This window comes from Ovis canadensis, chromosome 13 (genome assembly GCF_042477335.2).
Source record: "Ovis canadensis isolate MfBH-ARS-UI-01 breed Bighorn chromosome 13, ARS-UI_OviCan_v2, whole genome shotgun sequence".
In the NCBI taxonomy this organism is placed as follows: Eukaryota; Metazoa; Chordata; class Mammalia; order Artiodactyla; family Bovidae; genus Ovis; species Ovis canadensis.
The window spans coordinates 76,365,809-76,388,691 of NC_091257.1; the positions used below are offsets into that span (position 1 = coordinate 76,365,809).

Here is a 22,883-nt window from a genome sequence, read left to right on the forward strand (position 1 = left end):
TTTTTTTCTTGATTTCTCTGAAGGCATTGTTCCATTATCTTTTTTTTTTTTTTGTTCCATTATCTTTTATCTTCCTTTGTTGCTGATGAGGAATTTAGCTTACCTTGTTTTCCTTACTTAGGTGATTTCATTTTTTCACAGAAGCTTTCAGAATTTCTATCTTTTTGAAATGTCGTGAGACGGACTTTCTTGGTGGTCTGATGGCTAAGACTGTGGTCTCAGTGCAGGATGCCCGGGTTTGATCTCTGGTCAGGGAACCAGATTCCACATGTTGCAACTAAGAGTTCATATGCCACAACTAAAGATCCCACATTCCATGACAAAGGTCAGCAATTCCACATGTTGCAACTAAGACTCAGTGCAGCCAGATAAATCAATAATAAAACAAAGTGTCATGAGGGGTTTGGGACACTTTTTTCTGAGGTGCCTTAGACCAGTAAATAGGCAGGGCCCTGGATATTTCATTTCTGCTTCAACTAAAGTAGCTTTTATAAATTGATCTTCTGCATAAGATTTCACTGGAGCAAAAGTTTCCACTGCTTAGAAGGATACACACACACATATTTCAATCTAGAATTCTATATTAAGTCATATGTATATATAGATATGTATTTCCTGGGGATTTGAGTATAGACTAGTTTTTGTTCTCTTGCAGTTGATAATACTTACAACATACAAGCAGAAAAAGAAAATTTGGTGGAAGAGTCCATTCCATCAAATGAATGTCCTTCTATGAAAGTCAAAGAAACCACATCAAGAAATAATCAAGCTCAGCCTCAGAGGTAAGAGGTGTTCAAAAGTGGTGGTTATATTAATAATGTTCAGAGAAGGGTTATGTGTCCCATAGTACATTAGACTTTTCATGTTACCTTATTTAATCTTCATAACATTAATGAGTTGTAGGTAATATACTTTATTTTATATAGATAAGAGGATAGAGGTGCTAAAGTTGCTTGTACAGGGCAGATTTATTTCAGAGACAGGATTCAAACTGTTTTGAATTTTTCCAAAATGACTGTGCCGTTTTACATTTCCATAAGCAGGATAGTATGAGAGTATCAGTTGCTCCATATCTTGGCCAACAATTGGTATTATCAGTCTTTTTACTGATACTTCATTGTGTTTATAATTTGCATTTTCTTGATGACTAATGATGTTGATCACATTTTCATGTGATTTCTAGCCATTCATATGTCTACATATATAATTGCTAAAGACCCTGATTGAGGGCAGGAGGGGACGACAGAGGATGAGATGGTTGGATGATATCACCGACTCAATGCACATGGGTTTGGGTGGACTCCGGGAGTTAGTGATGGACAGAGAGGCCTGGGTGTTGCGGTTCATGGGGTCGCAAAGAGTCAGACACGACTGAGTGAGTGAACTGATAATTGCTTTTCAAATCTGCCTTCTTGGAGTCTCCCCTATGCTGAAGATCTTAGTGGTCAGCCAACCAAGTAGAGTTTATACTCAGACTTAAGTTTTCATCCTCTGTGTGGTTCTCTTCTGGAGTATTGCCTCTAAATTTCCAGCTGCTTTGCTTCAGACACCTCAAGCTAGTAAGACTTGAGTCATGAGCTGTTCTACTATCTGCACACTGGGTAATGCACTGAATCAAAAAAAAATCCAGCAAACTCACCAGTCTTACCTAGTTCACTTGTCTTATAAGGATGGACACCTCAGCAGTTTCTGCTTTCTTCACTGGGCATGTTTGGTCTCCCCTAAATACACATAGTTAGCATATATAGTAACAGGAAATTTGTGCAGAGTTTTGGCTCAGATTTTGAGTGACACCTTTTTTGTAGCTCTTTTTCTTCTAGGACTTTCCTCCTAAGTTTCTAGCTCCTGTACTGGCCTGAATTCTATCTTCTGTTATCTAAAGCCAGTGATAGTAGAGTTTTCTGCTGCTGGAGCTGCCACATTTGGGGCATGCCCACAGGCAAAAAACTCATAACTCTTAACCTTTGTAGTTACTATTCATGGATAAATATTCCTGTTTTCTGCCTGCTTTGGTCACTTTCCAGTGCACTCAAATAGTCATATTTTTGTATATTGTGTACATTTTGTAATAATATGCAAGAAGATTTGCATGATAAATGTACATTACTCCATATTTTTGTTTTTATGAGTCCCTTTAGAGATTAATATGAAAATACTTGCAGATGAAAGATATGAAATTTGGGATTTACTTCAAAATCTAAGATGTGTAGATGAAAAGAAAGTTGACAATGTGATTGGCTATAAGTTGGTAATTTTTTTTTTATATAAGTTGATAAATTTTAAAGTTGAATGATGAGTACCTATTGGTTCTTTATGTTATTCTCCATTTTTAATATGTTTTAAATTCTCTGTGATAAAGATTTTTAAATTAGGTACTCTATGCACTCATAAAAATTTGAATATATACTAATAAATCTTAAGAGAGTGTTGAGAAAAATTAAACAACATCTAAATAAATGACAGGACATACTACATTCATGTTTTATTTATTCTGGCTATGCTGAGTCTTCTTTGCTGTGCAGGCTTTTCTCTGCTTGCAGCAAAAGTACAGGCTGCTCTAGTTGTGGTGCAGGCTTCTCTTGTTGCAGAGAATAAACCCTGGGCTCTAGGCACGTGGGCTTCGGTAGTTTGCAGCACGTGGACTCAATAGTTGTGGTTTCTGGGCTCTAGAGCGCAGGCTCAATTGTTGTGGCTCATGAGCCTATTTCCCTGCAGCATGTGGAATCTTTCCAAGTCAGGGATTGAATCCTTGTCTGCTGCATTGACAAGAGGATTCTTTACCACTGAGACACCAGAAAAGCCCCCTTGTTGATGCTTTGGGAGACTCAGTACTATAATTATCAAGTCTCTTTCAGTTCAGTTCAGTTCATTCACTCAGTCATGTCCGACTCTTTGCGACCCCATGAGTCGCAGCACACAGGCCTCCCTATCCATCACCAAACCCTGGAGTTCACTCAGACTCATGTCCATTGAGTCAGTGATGCCATCCAGCCATCTCATCCTCTGTCATCCCCTTCTCCTCCTGCCTCCAATCTCTCCTAGCATCAGAGTCTTTTCCAATGAATCAAGTCTTCACATGAGGTGGCCAAAGTACTGGAGTTTCAGCTTTATTTAGCATCATTCCTTCCAAAGAAATCTCAGGGCTGATCTCCTTCAGAATGGACCGGTTGGATCTCCTTACAGTCCAAGAGACTCTCAAGAGTCTTCTCCAACACCACAGTTCAAAAGCATCATATATTGTCACCCTGCTTATTTAACTCATATGCAGAGTACCTGATGAGAAACGCTGGGCTGGAAGAAGCACAAGATGGAATCAAGATTGCCAGGAGAAATATCAATAACCTCAGATATGCAGATGACACCACCCTTATGGCAGAAAGTGAAGAGGAACTAAAAGCCTCTTGATGAAAGTGAAAGAGGAGAGTGAAAAAGTTGGCTTGAAGCTCGACATTCAGAAAATGAAGATCATGGCATCCGGTCCCATCACTTCATGGGAAATAGATGGGGAAACAGTGGAAACAGTGTCAGACTTTATTTTTCTGAGCTCCAAAATCACTGCAGTCATGAAATTAAAAGACGCTTACTCCTTGGAAGAAAAGTTATAACCAACCTCAATAGCATATTGAAAAGCAGAGACATTACTTTGCCAACAAATGTCCGTCTAGTCAAGGCTATGGTTTTTCCTGTGATCATGTATGGATGTGAGAGTTGGACTGTGAAGAAAGCTGAGCGTCAAAGAATTGATGCTTTTGAACTGTGGTGCTGGAGAAAACTCTTGAGAGTCCCTTACCCAACCTATAGATTCAATGCTATCTCTACAAAAGTCCGAAAGGTTTTCATTTTGGACACTGATAAGTTGATGTTAAAAGTTATACAGAAATGCAAAGGTCCAAGAGTAGTCAAAATACTTTAAAGTATTTTGTAGATAGCAAGTCATATTATAAAGCTACAATAATTAATGCTTTATATTAATTTGGGTATTGCCCAATGATGAGACCAGTGGAATCATATAGAAGCTTACTCTGTCATATATGGACATATATGGACACAATATATACAAAAGTGGTACTGCATGCCTATGAGGAGAGGATGTTTTTATTTTTCCCTCTTAAGTAAACAATGACTGGACAATAGGTAGCCAAATAGAACAAAATGAGAGTTGTCACCTATCTCACTCCATACAAAACAGTCAGTACTAGGTGAATTGTAGATCTAAATGTGAAAACGCAGTTCAAGTAAGGAAATACAGGAGAATATCTTCATGACCTTGGGATAGGGACAGATTTCTTAAATAGAATCCACACAGAAAAGCATTGACATGTTTTTTGGGAAGAAGTGCTTTTTGAACTTACTGTCTAATCAAATGATACCATAAAGAGTGAGAAGCCACACCCCCCAAAAAAGGAGTGAGAAGCCAACCCCTAGATTGGCAGGAGATATTTGTAACACTTAAAACCTACAACGGGCTCATATTCACAGTATAAAAAGAATTCCTACTAATCAGAAAATGATTCACAATGCAATAGAAAACAACCAAGAGACTTAACTAGTACTTAATGAAAGATGATAACCAAATGGCCAATAAACATGTGAAAAGGTGCTCAATCTCCCTGGGAAAAGCAAACTAAAACCACAGTGAGGCTCTATGATTAATATATACCAATTTGTATGACTGAAATTAAGTCATCCGACAATACTAAGTGTTTAGGAGAATGTAGAGCATTACAGACTCTTATAAATTTGCCAGTGTAAGCATAAATTGGTAAAAGCACCTTGGAAAATAACTTTAGTTAATAAACCAATGTCCTGTGACTTAGCAATCTTACAACAACAATGTGTAGATCAGGACACATGCGAGAATCAACAGTTGATTGGATAAATAGTAGTATGTTCGTGTAATGAATGTTATAGAGCATCGAAAATTCATGTATTAGAACTCCATGAATAAATGTGGTTGAATCTCACAAACATAATATTGAGACAGAAAGCAAGACAGAAAAAATGTATAAAGTTTTTGTTTTCTTTTCAAACCAACATACTATGTTTATGGAATGCATGTTTATTTGGTGAAAACGATAAAGCCAAAGTAGTCATTGCTGTAAAAGTCAAGGTAGCACCTGCTTCCAGTGTTTGTTTCTTGGTCTAGGTGGTGATTTCATGAGTCTTCACTTTGTAATCATTAATTAACTTGGATTTTGTGTACTTTTTGTTATGTGTTACATATTTTAAGAAAACTTGGGGGTCATGACTAAAAGAGGAGAAAATAAGCACTTCAGTAAATTTCCAGGAGATCTTCTAACTTCAAGTCTGACTGGTTAGCTGTGTAACAGGGTCAAGTCACCTCATCTTTTTTTTTTTTTTTTTTACTTTTACTCATACCTTCAAAAGGAAGGAGTTGTACCAGTGCCTTTTTACAAAATTAAATCAACTTTATTGAGGTTTGATTTACAAATACCAGTGCACTTAAAGTACCAACATTTTATGGTGAATTTTCAAAAGCTATCAATAAGACATTAGAGTTTTAGAGTGGAAATAATACCATTTCTGTAGTTTGTACAAATAGCCTTTGTAGTTTGACATATTTTCACATTTCTGCAACATATCTAGTAGATGTATTCATTACAGATAAGTTTTGTCAATTCTTCTACCATAGAAGATCTCTCAGACTCTCTGCTAAGAAGAATTTGGAACAGAAAGAAAAGCAGCATGTAAAAATGAAAGCCAAGAGATGTGGTACTCCTGTAATCATCAATGAATTTCCACCCTCCAAAAAAATGAAAGTGTAAGTAGCCACGGCTTCTGTCAGTTGGCATAGATTTTACCCCTGTTTGCTTCTATGGTAATAGCAAGCAGAATACATGGTGCTTGTTCTTATTTTTGTCAGTTAGGAGTGCGTTTTGTTGAAGGTAATATGGTAGCCAATTTAATTAGAGAAGTTTAAAGAACAGTGATTTATTTGCTTCATAGAATTCTGAAAGTAGTTTGCTGCTAGCTTTGGTTCGATGACATTTCTGAAACTTAGTGGGTTTTTTTCCCCCCCAATACTTGCTGCTCAAGATGGCTGCTCTGTGTTTCTTAGCTTCTTCCTTGTGCTTGTTGCCTCATTATCACAAGATAGCTTCTCTATCTCTAGGTATCGTATCCATGTTCAAGAGAAGGGTCTGGCGAAGAAAGGGGTAGCATCCATAATAGGAAAGTAAAATATTTTCCAGTAATGCTTATGTTTATACAGTAGTTGACTAAACTGTCAATTAGATCCCCTCTAGTTGCAATAGAGATTGTTGAAGCAAGTACAGTACTTTTACCTTCATATGTTGGCTGCCCCAAACAAAATTAGAGTTCTGTTAATAAGTGAAAGTGAAGTCGCTCAGTTGTGTCTGACTCTTTGCGACCCCATGGACTGTAGCCTGCCAGGCTTCTCTGTCCATGGGATTTTCCAGGCAAGAATACTGGAGTGGGTTGCCATTTAAAGCAACATAAATTTTGGAACGGAAACTGTCTTGCATTTGTTCATTTGATAATGAGCTGTTGGAATCTCTTCCCACCTTCCTGAACCATCACCAGACACTCTTACCTGACTTCTGTTGGTGTTCTCAAAGTTTGCTTGTTGTAGCTATTGACTGGTATATGTAAACTGATGATAACTGTTGGAAGAACTTTGGCTATTGAAGTATGGCTGTTGTCCTAAAGAATGAGAAAACTTAAGCCATGTGTAGTAGATCTGGGGAGGAGATTGAGATGTGTGTATGCTGTAGGGAATTGAGATATTTTTTGTCCTTTTCAACTCAAGTTCTCACAATAAAAAGAAGTTAGAAGAAGAGGAAGAAGGCAATGCTTGTCAAGATATTTCTGAAAAGAATGAATCTTCCCCAGGAAAAGCCAAGGGTAGACATACTGCACCTTGTATCCCACCTGTAAGGTATGATACTTTCCTGAATTTCAGCTTTAGAGTCAGAGTAAAATTACAAATGTGTACAACTACAGTCTGTTTGAAGCACATGGAGCCTGGGAAACTCTAAAGGCTGTCACCATGGTAAGGTACATTGTTCATGTCCTAGTGGGTGCTTGAGTCTTATACATTGAAAAAAAATAAACTATTAAATGTAAAAGAAATATAAAAGAAAAAAGTTAGTAAAAGTTCTTGTTCAGTCGCTCAGTCGTGTCTGACTCTTTGCGACCCTGTGAACTGCAGCTGCCAGGCTTCCCTGTCCTTCACAGTCTCCTGGAGCTCGCCCAAACTCATGTCTGTTGAATCATTGATTCCATCCAGCCATTTCATCCTCTGTTGTGTCCTCCTCCTGCCTTCAGATGATACTGTTGGAAGAACCTTGGCTGTTGAAGTATGGCTGTTGTCCTAAAGAGTGAGAAAACTTAAGCCATGTGTAGTAGATCTGCCTTCTTTCCCAGTGTCAGGGTCTTGCCTCTGAGTCCTCTCTTCACATCACGTGGCCAGTTACCTAAATTGAACAGTATTTACTTTGTCAAGCTCCATTCTGGACTTCACTCAAGTAAAATACCAATTTTTACAGTCAGTATTTAAGCAGTCTTTGGATTCTGCTTTATTCACTCACTATGAAACTCTTATTTTCTGGACTGCTACAAAATCTTCACATTTATCCTTCTTTTTGGTTGATGGTTAACATTCTTTATATTAATTATTTCCTGTTAAAAATGCTGTTTCAAATTTTTCACTGTTATAAGGAATCAGTGAACATCTTTATAGAGAGATTCTTTTCTTTGAGTAGTCTCCTCAAGATAAGGAAAGAGAAATTACTTGGTCTATGAGTATGATCCTTTTTATGGCTATTTATATTGTCAGTTCTATTTCTGAAATAAATGTGTGAATTTTTAGTGCCATCAACTTTGAATATTTTTATTTCCTTGTAGTCTCACCTGTATTGAATTTTTTACTTTAAAATTGTTTCAAATTTAATGTTGATGGCATCAAATTATTTTAATTTTTGTTTGTTTGCTAACAGGATTGTATTACTGTTGCTGTAAACATCTTTTCCAGAGTTGTTTCCTTTTTGTTTATCTGTAAGTGGTCTTAGTGATGTTTCATTACTAAGAATAACTACTTTATTATTGTTTTTTCTCAAGAATGGCTACTTTAAATTGAACTTAGGCTATGTCAGTTATTTCAGAAACTGTCTGGTTTTTAATAGTCACAAGTATTCTGTGAAAACAAGTATTTGTATTACCCATTTACACTGGGGATCACTGAGGTTCATAGAGATTAAATAGTTTTCTCAAGGTCACATAGGAAGGAAATGAAACAACAGGGTTATGATTTGAACTCTGGTTGGCTCTGCTCCTAAGTCTTTTCTCTTTATCATAGTATATATTTTATGTATGTTAACCTTTTGATGTGTTTATTGAAAATAATACTACTGGTTTTTTAGTTTTTCTTGTGGCATGAAAGTTAATCATTATACAGTCAAATTTGTGGATATTTTGTAAAATTCTCTGTAGTCTGTTTTAACTTTTTTCAATATTTTATAATAAATTTTGCATCTTTTTTTTCCATAGTGTTATCTAAGTTACTATTGATTTCTTGGATAATACTTTTTGGTTTTGATGGTTATTTAATCCCAGGTTAAAAATCTAATCTATATAATGCCTTTAGATTTCTTTTTACCATTGAATCTCTTTCTCCTCTCCTCTCCTCTCTCATCTCCTTACTTATTTGCCCTTTAGGCAGAAGATTCTAAAAAGTACTGAGGAGCAAGAGTTGGAGAAGAGAGTGAAAATGCAGCAGGAAGTGGTAGAGATGCGGAAAAGGAATGAAGAATTCAAAAAGTTTGCTCTTGCAGGAGCAGGTCAGTTTGGTTCTGATTGAGTCTGATTTATGAGGTCGTGCTTCTCATAACCTTGGTAGTTTTTAAAAGTTTAGAAAGCAAAAATATCTTTCTTGGTCAGTAGTCAGCGTAAAAAGATGTGTTTATTTAGGAGCCTGGACATGGGTGCCATTCATATCCCAGTGATCATTCCCTAGAATGTTTTATGTACGTTGGTCCTTTCTTAGAGCATGTTGTTGTTCCTCTCCATCTCTTAGCTGTAGAAGTCACACCATCTTTTTTTTTTTTTTTTGACACCCATCTTTTGAGGTCTTTTCCATGAGTCCTTACCTCGTTTTCCCAAGTAGAATTAATCTCTTCCTCTTTTTTCTTAATTCTTTTTCTTTGTATTAGAAAAAGAAGGAACTAGGATTAAGACAGAAGATAGAGCAGTTGGGCAGACCAATTTTTTTTTTTTTTCTATTTTATCCTAGGCAGAGGAGAAGAAAGTTGAGTGAATCCACTTGTAGCTGGGGAGGAAAGTATGACTGGGGGAGCTGAAAGGATCAGAGTTCTTTTTTGCTTTAGCATAATTATATTGGTGAAGTCAAAGCTGTAAAGCTCTGCTTACTGGGTTGAAAAGCGTCCTCGGAGCTATGGGGTCTCCCTTTTAGAGATGCTTAGTTAAGTGTGTTTCTAAAGTCATTTCATAGCTTTTCTTGTTGAAAGTATTCCAGTTTCTCTCTGTCTCCAGAGCTATGAACACACCTGGGAGATGGGATTCTTCTCCCCTGTGCTACCTTATTACAATTTGCATCTGACTGAAGGCCCTCAAACTCAATAGTACTAAATGAATAAGGCACGTATATTGGTGTCCTTGAGGACTGTTTCAAGTTGGGTTATATGCAGAGAGTAAATAAAGTTAGATCCATGGTAATAGAAATACCAAAAGGACTGAATAAAAAGGGACTTACTGTATATATGTTCTCTATTATTAGTGTTACCTGTATGTTTTACTGTACTTTTTACTCAGGACAACCTGTGAAGAAATCAGTGAGCCAGGTAACCAAATCAGTTGACTTCCACTTCCGCACAGATGAGCGGATCAAACAGCATCCTAAAAACCAGGAGGAGTATAAGGAAGTGAACTTTACATCGGAACTGCGAAAGCATCCTCCATCTCCTGTAAGTTGACTAAGTTAATATTCTTGTTAGTTATTCAGTGAAGATTCTGGTGTAGTATTTATGGTCGCTTTTTATAGTAATGTAATTGAGAGAAGCATGTGTTTTTCAGTTATGATATATCTAAATCCTCACTTTGCCCCCTGTTAGCTGTGTGATCTTGAATAAATCATTGTCTCTGGGCAGCATCTTATCAAATTGCTGTGAAAACTGACTTGAGAATGTACATAAAACACATAGAATTACATGTGGCAGATTGTAGGTACAGGCTTGTTATAGCTTGTGCTATTAAACATTTGTTTAAAAAAATCTTGTGTCTGCAAAGTTTTGTGCAAAATATAATGGGTTTATGGGGAAAGTCAAGTTGGGGCAGACCACTCAAATCCTATGTAGTTTTGTTACCAGAGTGCTAACAAAAGCAATAATAATCCTAAATAAAAAATCTAGCACTAAGAATTTCTACTTGGATTTGCAGTCACTATCATTTTTTTTTAAGTAGGTTAATCTCTTTTTTAAAAATTAATTAATTTTTGGTTGCACTGGGTCTTTATCATTGTGTGTGGGCTTTATCTAGTTACGGCGAGCAGGGGTTACTCTTCATTGTGGTGCATGAGCTGCTCATTGCAGTGGCTTCTCTTGTTGCAGAGCACAGTCTCTAGGCATACGGGCTTCAGTAGTACATGAGCTCAGTAGCTGGGGCTCTTGGGCCCTAGTGTGCACAGGTTTCAGTAGTTGTGGTTGCTCTGCAACGTGTGAAATCTTCCCAGACCAGGGATCAAACCCAGGTTCCCTGCATTGGCAGGAAGACTCTTATCCACTGTACCACCAGGGAAGTCCACCATCATTACTTGTTTAATTCAGTCCTTTGCAGACTTAAATCCTGGAGTTGTGCTTCTTCCTTTGAGATGTAGGTCTTTGAGTTTTACTTCCAGTCAGAAACTAATTTTATCAAAATTAATGACCCAAGGAGTAGGCTTCTTCATTAGTCAGTTTTGGGGTAGGATATGAGAAGAGAATTTGATTCAAGTAGCTGCCTGAGCTGATCCAGAAGCCCAGTTAAAATTTTTAAATGACTCGGGGTGGGATACCTGTACAGCTTTTTACGCCTTCTGATTCTAAGAAAACTTGCTCTTGATTGCTTCAAAACATGAACATACTTGGAAAAATCACCTTATATACAGAATAGATAATTTGTTAAGTGCTGGATGCTATCTCCCCCTTTTTAAAAGATGGAAGTATACAGATTATAACCCATGCTCAAGGACCAACAACTTAAGAAGAATAATCTTGGCTTTCCATGGATTCTTTTCTTTTTGATCCTCTGTGCTGAGTTTGAATCTTGAGGTGGATCTGAGCTCTTCCATAACATTTCATTTAGGGAATGAATTCTTTCTTTTCAGGCCCGAGTGACTAAGGGGTGCACCATTGTTATGCCTTTCAACCTATCACAAGGAAAGAAAAGAACATTTGATGAGACGGCTTCTACCTACGTTCCCCTTGCACAGCAGGTCGAAGCATTCCATAAACGAACCCCTACCAGATACCACCTGAGGAACAGGAAGGATGATATTAGTAAGTTTCTTTCTAGTATCATACCTGGCTGGAGCCTCCCCTAGAATTCCCTTTGCCTGCATCTTAGGTACAAATTTGTCTTTAGTTGAAACCTTGTTTTTGAACTAAAGCATGGCATATGTTGTATGCAGACAACAAATGTACCCGTAGTTGAACATTTCTCAAACCACCTAGCTATCTGTCCACTCACACCCATCAACCACCTTGATCCTCCTGGTCAGTAATTGGCTGAGGGGAATTAAGGTAACATGAAATGTCATGACACATCAAGGTTATCTTTGCCTTGTGTCAAGGTGCACACTTATCTACAGAAAATGAAAGCTTTCTATTTAATGTTGTGTGCTTTTTGTTCATTGCTTCAATAAATGTTGACTGCTACAAAGCAGACACTCTGTGTGATGTAGGCAGTATCAGTCAGTCAGTCAGTTTAGTCGCTTAGTCGTGTCCGACTCTTTGCGACCCCATGAATCGCAGCACGCCAGGCCTCCCTGTCCATCACCAACTCCCAGAGTTCACTCAGACTCACGTCCATCAAGTCAGTGATGCCATCCAGCCATCTCATCCTCTGTCATCCCCTTCTTCCCCTGCCCCCAATCCCAGCATCAGAATCTTTTCCAATGAGTCAACTCTTCGCATGCGATAGGCAGTATAGAAGTGAGCAAAACAGACTTGGTGCTTTTCAACATCAAGTTTGTAATTCAGTGAGAGAGATAAATAGGTCATCACAGATCATTGTGAGTGCTGTGAATGTGTAGTGAAATGTAAGAATCAAAGGAAGTGCGAGACAGGGAGGGCAGATCTGTGTGCTCAGAAGTCCAGGCAGGGAAATACAGGAGAGAAAAGAGATACCCAATGGTTAAGACCCTGTGCAGGTAGGAGAGGGGTACTTAGCACAGGTGGGGTGATTGTTCTTTGAAAGGGGAGCAGAAGAGAGCAACAAGTGGAAATGTTGGTTAGTTTGTAGATTTGGTGGTGAACAGATGAGAAGCTAATCTAACAGTGTCTATCTTTATAAAATACCTCCTAAAAGAAGTTTGAGGATTGGAGGTGTGGTGTAAACTAGTTGTCAACTGTGCAGGGTAGTATTCTGGATAAAGCAAAATCTGGTTGTTTGACTTTGAAGGTTTCTGAATTTTTCCTGCCTTTGCCTAGGCACTGTTTAGTGCTATTTTAGGTAGCCAGATGAGTTAGTTCCTTTAAGGACAGCATTTCCTAATGTAATCGTGTTCTAGTAGCCATTTGTCAAATTTTATATCACGAAAATAATCTTTTTTATTCTAATAGAAATGTAAGTATTAGCCATGACTTTCCAAATATATGTGACTCTTAGAGTCTGGTATTCTTCTCTTAGAATCTTGGACCTAGCAAATAGAAAGAAAAATTATTTTCTGCAATTTTTATTTAAAATTTTGGACTATTATAGCTCAATAATAGTTATATGTATACTTGAAGCCTGGCTTATTTCTAAAATAAGTAGATTTGTTTTCATCTCCAATTGTTAGGTGGTAAGGTGGTAAGAAAATTCATTCTGGGTAATTATGAAAATTGACAAGGTTGCTTCTGGCCAGGTAAATAGTATTTTCTGTGAATGATGATGGTGATCTTAATATTGATGCTTTGACATAGCTTTTTTTTTTTTTTTACTTTTTTCATTTGACTTTCTGTGGGAGATAGTCTTGATGTTTTGATATAGATGCTTTTAAGGAGTTCATAATACTGGAAATTGTTACTTGGTCTTTAAAAATGCCTTATTTTAAATCTTATTTGTCAATAACATGCAAAATAGTTGGCACTGTCAGTAGAAAGGCAGTGCAGGCCTCTGCAGTGATAAGAAATCCATCAGACACAAATGGATTTTAGATTCAGAAGATTATAGCAGAGTTTACCCACAGGCTACCTTTATCATCACCTCTCAATAGAGAGTGATAGGGGAGAAGGGACTGAACGTTTGTCAGACTGAGTGATGTGAGCTGAGCTGAGCTGAGCTGATTGTGAGGGGCCAGCCACTCTGTAACTTAGCATCTCTGGGCTGCCTAGCTGTGTCAGCACCTACAGGTAAACGGGGTCTTAGCTAGGTGAATGTCTGTGATCTTGGTTTACAGTGCCATTACCCTCCAAATCTGTGGTCAGAATATGCAGAGACCCACAGACTCCTGTGCTGCAAACCAAACATCGTACACGGCCTGTGACCTGCAAGAGTGCAGCGGATCTGGAGGCCGAGGAGCTTGAGAAGCAGCAACAGTAAGTTCCACTGGCAGTATTTGAGGAAGAGTTCCCAAAACCTGCCTGCTTGCGTTTCACTTCTGTAAGAGGGACAGTTACTATTTTTCTTGCCTTGGAAATTATGGTATTTGAGCTACAGTCTCCGCCTTGCCTCTGTGATGAAAGGATTGAAAGTGGGAGTAGGGAGCTTTCCTGGAGTGTAAACTGGTAAAAAAAAAAAATAATAATCAGAGGTTGGGGTGGGAGAATTTATGATTCCAATAAAGAGTGGCCTTTGAGGTTTAGGTAAATCTCACCCTTTTATGGCTACCCAAGGGATTGTTACAACTGTTACCAGTGGAGAGAACTGGGATTTAATGTGAGTTAAATCTGGGGGTTGTTCTCCTGTGGCCTTCTTTCTCCCTTCTTGTACTTCTTTTGGGAAGGGGGAGTTTCTTTTCTCAAAAGTACAAGAGAAACCCCAGTCTTTAGAGTGGTGGAGATGTTAGACTGTCTTGTTTTTTCTTTGCTCTCGAGGCAGGGATAATGGCTATAGAGAGTTGAATTTTTGTTGCACGTGATGGATAATCTTAATGATTACTTTTTTTCTTTTCTGGTTTTGGCCTACTTTGTTTAGTTTTCATTTTATTAAAAATATCTTTTTTTGTGGTTATCGCTTAACCTCTCGCCTTACAGATACAAATTCAAAGCACAGGAACTTGATCCCAGAATTCTTGAGGGTGGGCCCATCTTGCCTAAGAAACCGCCTGTGAAGCCACCTACTCAGCCTGTTGGCTTTGATTTAGAAATTGAGAAAAGGATCCAGGAGCGGGAGTCAAAGAAGAAATTGGAAGAGGAACACTATGAATTTCATTCCAGGCCCTGCCCTACTAAGATCTTGGAAGATGTTGTGGTAAGAGTGGGGAAGCCCTGTGAGCTGGTAGAAGTGTCATGCTCACAACCACATATCCACCCAGTCACACATGTTTGGATACTGTGATCAGGACATTGTATTAGGTGCTCTGGGTGAAAAAGAGACATGGCAGAGGTGGATTTTGCTCTTAGGAACCTTAAAGTCCAGTATGGGATCATAAAGTAGCCAGTGGCAGAGCTGGGATATGAATTTAGGTAATGTGGTTCAAAGGTCCATGCTCTTGTATTAAAATAGGAAGTACCTTTTAAAATGATGAAAGGTTCTTAGGAAAATGTGTGATTATTTTTTAAAAAGCTGTCTACATCCTACCTAAATATCACCAGTATTACCTGAACTCCATTTTTAGAAACACTGATGGAGGAAATTGGTTTGGCAGTTTGTTGTACTTTGGAAATGTGGTGGTGAAGTGGTAAGTGGGGACGGGTGACTAGAGTTCATGAGGAGTTAGTTAAATGAGATCATAGAGTAGTGTTGTACTGGGTAATGTGTTGTTGAGAGTTCTGGATAAACGGATCAGCACAACACTAGGTAAGAACCTACTGAACTGATATGGTATGCTGTAGGGTAGTCACTGCCAAATCACCTGCGTCTCAAGAGTCCTCTGGGATTTTGTTACATAAACAGATTCCTGGGTCCCACCCCTGGAGTTTTGATTGTCAGGTGCAGCATAGATTAGAGAGCCCCGATGAAGACCTTAGTGTCTGACACAGAGTAAGCTGTTGTGCTGTTAATAGTAATAACTATTGCATGCTTACATTGTGCAGCATTTTACATAGATTATCTTATTGATTTCTCATAACAACTCTTAAGAAATAGGTTCTATTTTTATCCCTACTTTTCAGATTAGCAGAGAGATGCTAAGAGGTGTCTAGTATGCAGAACCAGGATTTGAACCTGTCATCTCCTTAAACACTGTGTTTCTCTACCTCACAATGCTTTTATCATTATTTATTCTGACAAGTGCAGTTTTGAGTTTGTTTTCGGCTCTTCCCATACTGAAATTTCCAGGGACTTCAACTTTTGGATTCTAGAGAAAACAAAGCATAGAAGGAGTCATAGATATATTTATTCCTTCTATTCTCTTCATTTTTTAGAAAAGGGGGGCTTTCTTTGAAGGAAGAACATGGCTTGCCCATAGGAAGATTTTTAAAAGTTGATGGCAGAACTGAAGTTAGGTGTCTTAACTTTTAGTGCTTTACTCTTAAAGCAAAAGAACATGCCTTCAGAGCCTGAGTGCAGCTGTCTGTCTGCGACTGTTGTCTCCATCTGTGTCCCCTCGATGCTGAAGCTCTTTTTCCTGTGTCCTTACAGCGTTTCTTGTGCTCTCCCACTTGTTGATAGGTGGCAAGGAGACAACGGGGCTGATGAGAGATGGGCTTGGGCAGCAGTGGGCCTTGAGGCAGGGATGAGAAAAGGGCCCTTCGGGCCGAGGTGGAGTGATGAAAGCCTTGAGCTCCAGGGTGTGAAATGTGAACTTGGTGCCGACATCTAGTGGGGAGTTGGGGCTCCACAGAGGTGGATATGATATCAGTGAGGCCAGTGAGTAATTTTAGCAGTGATATTTTAGGGACTTGGGGACACCAGCAGGCTTAAAAAATTTTTTTTTCATAGTCCCTGAGATAACATTGCTTCATGGTAATTCCTAATTGCTCTGGGAGAGGCCTGCTTTTCCTAAATGTGTCTTTTATCCATCCACGTTGCCCACTTATACCGATTTGTCAGCTCTTTAGAAATACCCTCCCTCAGCTTCCTTTCAGAGCTTCCCTATTCCTTCAGCTACATATTCTGTTGGGTTTCTTCAGAGCACTTGTGAAAATCAAAAAATGCTTGGTTTGTTACTCTTTCATTGTCTTTTCTTTCGTCCACTAGAACGTGAGCTCCCAGATAGCAAGGACCATGTCAGTCTGTTTTGTTCACTCCTGCTTCCCCAACATCTAAGCATAGCATAGGCACTGGGGTATTGAACAACTGTGTGAGAGATGATAAAAGCTGAAATCCATCAGCCTGTGTTAGACACTGGGAATTCAAATGAAATCAGACATAGCCTTCATCCTCAAAGCTTTCACAGTCTAGAAGAGCAGATTGGCATGTAGACAAATAAGGACAGTAATACTAATCAACATATGTTCCCTGAACAATTACTACTTCTTGTAGGTGCTCTAGAGGAATGCAAATGGCAGTATCTCTACCCTCAAGGAGCTTATAACTAAAAACAATTTAAAACAGTAAAACAAAAAGCTTTCTCTGTTTCTAGAAACCTAGTTTCTTTATTTCTATTTCTGAATGAGCCCCCTAATGGCTTTGATTGCAGTGGAGATGGGGTATGGATTGATTTTCATAAATCACCTTTCCTTCTCCCCCAAGTAATATGAGGATTGATCCCACTCATAGAAGTATCTCTTTCCTGGCTTACTTGTTAGAGATTTCTTTCAAAATGCATATGTCTCTGCTGGGAGGATGCAGACAGAGGGGAAAAGTAGGAAATGAGGAATTATTTTAGAGCTAAATGAGTTCTCAGATATTTATTTCAATTATTTTTATGAAAAGAAAAAAAAACAAGGACACATTATACAGATTGGAATGAAAGCTGGGCTAGAAAAGACCTCTGACTTCTTGTGCAGTGTTCTTTCCATTTCCACCTGTCCTGGCTGTGTTCAAGCTCCAGGCTGGTGTCCACCTGTCCAGGATGTAGAACAAGAGATTTTTGTTGTTTTCTGGTAAGCATTAGATGAAAACCCATTTCATAAACTTTTGTCAGTCTGGTTATAAGTTCTATATTAAATTTTACTGTATTAGTGATTCTGATTTTCTTTGGAAAGTGTGTGACAACTTTTCACAGCAGATTGAAGCTCCCCTTTACAGTAGTCAGCTTGAGAGAGTATGTATTCTTTCCAAAGATTGATAGTGTACAAAACATTTTGGAAAAGCCACTTGTCTTAGATGTTGTGGCAGTTTTTTGGATCTCTTCAACAATACCAGGTCTTGTTACTTAAAAGATTAATTAGCTTTTAGAAGTTGGTCTCAAGTCATTCAGAACTAAAACTTCAGAGTAGTCCAGAGTATTGAAACTGGAAACAGTATTGCTTAATTAAAATTAAAGAGTGAGCAACTGCCTTGCATGGCCCTAAAACTGGCTTTGAAGGCCACTCCAAGAAAGACATTCCAAACATGTTTGGAGCAGTTGCAGCATTGTTGGGATTAAGAAGTCTCCCAAGGTATAAATTAGAGTCCAAGAGTCTTCAAGGTATAAATTCTGTTATTCATGCTTACAGTATTCATTCAACAAACATTTACTGAATGCCTTATACTTGCCAAGATCGGTGTTAGGTATTAGGGATTGATGGAATAACAGTCCCTACTCTCAAAGCACTCATAGCAGGAGGAGATGAGTATCTTAAATCAACAAGGGCAATGAAGGTTTTTTTTTAAATAAATTTTGCTGTGCACAGGCTTTCTCTAGTTGATGTGAATGAGGACTCTTCTCTAGCGGTGCATGGGCTCTGGGGAGCTCCGGTTCATCACTAGTTGTGGCCTATAGGCTCAGTGGCATGTGGGATCATCCCAGACCAGGGATCAAACCTGTGTCCCCTGCATTGGCAGGTGGATTTTCAACCACTGAATGACCAGGGAAGTCCTGCAATGAACTTTTTGTATGTACCATAATAAACTGTGTACAAGGGAGAGTGGGATCAGTAGGTTCAGGGAGTGATCTACTGACGGGTTTTATAAAAGAGGAGATGCTTTAGTGGAGGCTTGAAAAGAAAGATTAGATACTTCCCAGCAGCTGGAGCATTTCAGAGAGAGCATAGGCAAAGGTACTGAGATGAGAACCAGTGTTAAATTTTGGCAGTTGCCAGTAGTTCATTGTGGCTGGAAGGTGATGTCTAGAGAGGGACAGGAGACATGCCTGGAGAGTCAGGCAGGGTACCAAGTTATGAAGCACCTTGTCCTTCATGCTAAGGAATATGTTATACTGTTCTAAGTAGACATTAGGAGCCATTAAAGAATTTTAAATCAGGAAGTAACATGATCAGATCTTTTGACTGTATAAGAAGGTGGACTCACAGAATGAGATGAGAAGCTGAAAGTTGTTAGTGGGCTAGTGGAACGGTACAGGCAATAGATAGTGTGGCCTATGGCATAACAATGAAGAGTTAGAGAAGTGGAATAGAGAGCTGATGGGGGAAGCATATGGATGTGGGTGTAACAAATAAGGAGTTACTGAGGATGTCTTTAAGGTATTTAAAAAATTGATCTGGTCATACACTTTATGAAGAACAACAGCCCTAGAGATTGCCAGATTCATGATAGAGGGTAAACTCTAGCAGAGTTAGAAAATACTTGTGGAACAGCTTTCTAAACTATGTTAGTTTGGAATCACGTGCATAGTATGATACGCATAATTCAATCGAAAAGATTTGAAATGTTGGCAGTGTTTTGGAATCACAAAGCAGAAAAATCTTCAAAGGAGCTGAATGCATAAGAATTAAGGAATATAGAGATTAAATGCCTCTTTTAATCTGCTCCCAAAGAGATGTGAAAGTTGATAGTTTGGTGTTCTTTTCGAATTTTGTTTTCTATGCTTAGATTAATTATGTATATAAATTGTTTTATTTTTAGTGTATATGTAGGTATCTTTTGATTTGACTTATTAAAATTTTTTTGGAGTATAGTTGATTTACAGTGTGTTAGTTTCAGATGTACAACAAAGTGATTCTGTTATATACATACACATATAGTCATTTTTTTTCAGATTCTTTTCCCATATAGGTTATTTTAGAATATTGAATAGAGTTCTCTGTGCTATATAGTAGGTCCTTGTTGATTTTCTGTTTTGTATATAGTAGTGTGTGTGTTAGTCCCAAGCTCCTAATTTATCCCTGCTCACCCCCCATCCCCTTGCCCCTATTTCCCCTTTGGTAACCATAAGTTTATTTTTGAGATCGGTGAGTCTGTTTCTGTTTGTGAATAAGTTCACTTATATTATTTAAAAAATTTTGATTCCACGTTTAAGTGATACCATATATTTGTCTTTCTACATGTACATTTTAAAAACACAAAATATTTTTTGTTTCAGCCACTTGTCCCTCCTCTGTCAATATTATGAATACTGTTCTATGTCAGTAATAAAGTTTTATTTTATTCTTTTTGATGACTGTATAATATTCTATTGTGTGGATATGCACCATAGTTTAAGAAAGGATTTAACCAGTTGTTTTTATTGTTTTTAAAAATATTATATTGAAATATACCTAAAAACTAAACTAGAGATCAAATATTAGGGTGTAATATTGGGTGAAAGAGTATGACCATTTAAAGGTTTAATAGCTAATTCCTAAAGATTGTACCAGCTTGTGTCCTATACCTCACCCAACAGTATGTGACTGCCCACTTCTCATCACATGCCAACCAACACTGATATTAATTAGTCTTTAAAGTGTATTACTCAGTCTTTTAGATGAAAAATGCCTGATTATAGTTTCTAAAATTATTGAGATTAAGCCTTTGTGTATCTTTGTTAACTTCTTGCTCTTTGTCCAGTTATTTGGCAAAAGGAAATTAAGCTAGACCTTGCCCAGTGCTTTTTTCCATTCACCTTTTGAGGGTAACATTTTAAAATATAAGTTCTTATTGTAGAGCTGTATATGAAATAGGTATAGGAGAATGGACCATATTCTGTCCCTAGTTAACATTTGGAAATCCTTTTTGATTTTGTTTTTAAGGGATTGGGGTATAAAAGGGAGAGAAGCAATAAAATATTGACATTAGTTTATTTGGTGTTTTTCAAAAATACCAAAAAATATTTTGATTAGTTTTATTTTTTATTGAATATACAACTCAAACTATGTTTTTTGCAGATCTTCTGTCATGTTAATCCACCTTTGGAGTACTAATACATACCAGTGTTAGGTGGATAAATAACAACTAGCCTTTTTTGATTTCTGATACATGAACTTCTAAGAGGGGTATTAATTTCATCACATAACCTAGTTGAGATTGTTCTGGGATATCTAATTGGGTTGTTTACTCTCTTCAGGGTGTTCCTGAAAAGAAAGAGCTTCCAATCACTGTTCCAAAGTCACCAGCCTTTGCTCTGAAGAACAGAATCAGAATGCCCACCAAAGAAGATGAGGTGATTCCCTAGGATGGGATCTCTGTTCCTTCTGCATAATCAATTTAAGCATTGTGTGCATGCTAAGTCACTTCAGTTGTGTCCGACTCTGCGATCCTATGGACTGTAGCCCACTAGGCTCCTCTGTTCATGGGTCTCCAGGCAAGAATACTGGAGAGAGTTGCCATTCCCTTCTCCAAATCTAAATGTTACTCTTTCTTAAACATAGAGGAATTCAAAGGCAGTCATTCTTGCTGAAGTTGTCTTAACAATGGGTATGAATGATTGATCATCTATTTTTGCTCTTCCAAGAACAAAGTAGTAAGTGTATGAGGCTCTTTGCCAACAAAGGTCCGTCTAGTCAAAGCTATGGTTTTTCCAGTAGTCATATACAGATGTGAGAGTTGGACCATAAAGAAAGCTGAGTGCCGAAGAATTGATGCTTTAGAATTATGGTGCTGGAGAAGACTCTTAAAAGTCCCTTACACAGCAAGGAGTTCAAGCCAGTCAGTCCTAAAAGAAATCAACCCTGAATGTTCATTGGAAGGACTGATGCTGAAGTGGAAACTCTGATACTTTGGCCATCTGATACAAAGAGCTGATAACATTGGACAAGACCCTGATGCTGGGAGATTGAGGGCAGGAGGAGAAGGGGGCAACAGAGAATGATATGGTTGGACAGCATCACCAACTCTATGGACATGAATCTTAGCAAACTCTGGGGCACAGTGAAGGACAGGGAAGCCTGATGTGCTGCAGTCCATGGGGTCTCAAAGAGTTGGACATGACTTAGCAACTGAATGACAATGATGAGTCATTTTGGCTTTCAGTGGTAACTGGTTGTAACGAGTTATGTTTGTTTCCATTGAATTGAAAAATCAGTCTTTTTTTAAGACCTATACTCTATTTTGCCTGAGCTATTGTCATCATTCAGTGAAAGATTTGTAAAATTTACACTAAGTAGTTACATCTGCCCTGTCCTATCTCCATTGACCCAAGGGTTAAAGAGGTGACTATGTGGTGATGGTTCATGAAGTTGGAATACATAAACTGCCATTGATCAGGCTAGTTTCTTGTTACATCTCCCTTTTTATCTATAAATATCCAGAGTTAGGGTAATTTTATAGCATATCTCAAGCATAAACCTTTTTATAGATTCATTTGAAACTAGAATACACAGTAATCTTATGTTACCAGCTTGAACCCAGTCAACTTACTTGGTCCTATTCTGGGTTTAGCAACTGGAAATACTCCCAGTCACATGTTTTAGCAGAGTCTGGATGCTGGGTCAAAAAAGAGGCCAAGGTATATGCTTGGTTAGTACTTTTCTTCTGTTCTTCATTTTACTCACAGTTTGAGCTCATTTAGTTTTTCCAACCTTCCTGTGAAAAATTTTAGATGCTTTAAAGGTAATTGTGTTAGTTTATCAAATGCTTTCACCTTGATCTCACACCTGTGAGTTAATAAATGACTTAGTAGGTTGGTGAGTTGTAGGTATCCCTCTTTGATAGAAAAGGAAGCTAAGACACCTGAGAGGTTGAGTGACTTGCCTTAATGACTTCTTTCATATATTGTCTTCTGACTTCACATTCAGAGGAGGTGAGAGAGTGAGAAATCTTGTCTCTAAAACTGGCAACTTTTTCCCCTTAGGAAGAGGAGGAGCCAGTAGTGATAAGAGCTCAACCTGTGCCATATTTTGGAATGCCTTTTAAGCCCCAGATCCCAGTGGGGAGAACTGTGGAAATATGCCCTTTTTCTTTTGATTCCCGGGACAAAGAACGTCAGTTACAGAAAGAGAAGAAAATAAAAGAACTCCAGAAAGGAGAGGTACGTGTTCCATTTCTATAAGTAGCATAATATTAATACTAGTCTTTAATCCCTCAAAGGTAATCTTTATCTTACACTTTTTAAAAAGTGTATTTATTTGGCTGCATCGGGTCTTAGTTGCGCCTTGCAGGATCTTCATCACAGCATATGGACTCTCTAGTTGTGCTTCATGGGCCCCAGAGCATGTGGGCTCTCTAGTTGCCCCCTGACATGTTAGTTCTGTGTTTCCTGCATTGGAAGGCAGTTCTTAACCACTGGACCACCAGGGAAGTTCCTT

At 38.2% G+C, this 22,883-nt stretch overlaps 1 protein-coding gene across 11 annotated transcripts in view; it reads left to right on the forward strand.

Annotated features, from left to right (window-relative positions):
• Positions 1-22,883, forward strand: part of TPX2 (TPX2 microtubule nucleation factor) — a 55,683-nt gene that overhangs the window by 26,938 nt on the left and 5,862 nt on the right. For all 11 annotated transcript variants that reach the window (XM_069548273.1, XM_069548280.1, XM_069548274.1 and 8 more), the window contains 10 exons: positions 656-782; positions 5,654-5,782; positions 6,791-6,919; positions 8,698-8,819; positions 9,811-9,962; positions 11,360-11,531; positions 13,634-13,772; positions 14,430-14,646; positions 20,705-20,800; positions 22,430-22,606. In XM_069548273.1, the coding sequence (XP_069404374.1) occupies positions 656-782; positions 5,654-5,782; positions 6,791-6,919; positions 8,698-8,819; positions 9,811-9,962; positions 11,360-11,531; positions 13,634-13,772; positions 14,430-14,646; positions 20,705-20,800; positions 22,430-22,606 (1,460 nt within the window). The remainder of the gene's footprint in view (positions 1-655; positions 783-5,653; positions 5,783-6,790; positions 6,920-8,697; positions 8,820-9,810; positions 9,963-11,359; positions 11,532-13,633; positions 13,773-14,429; positions 14,647-20,704; positions 20,801-22,429; positions 22,607-22,883) is intronic.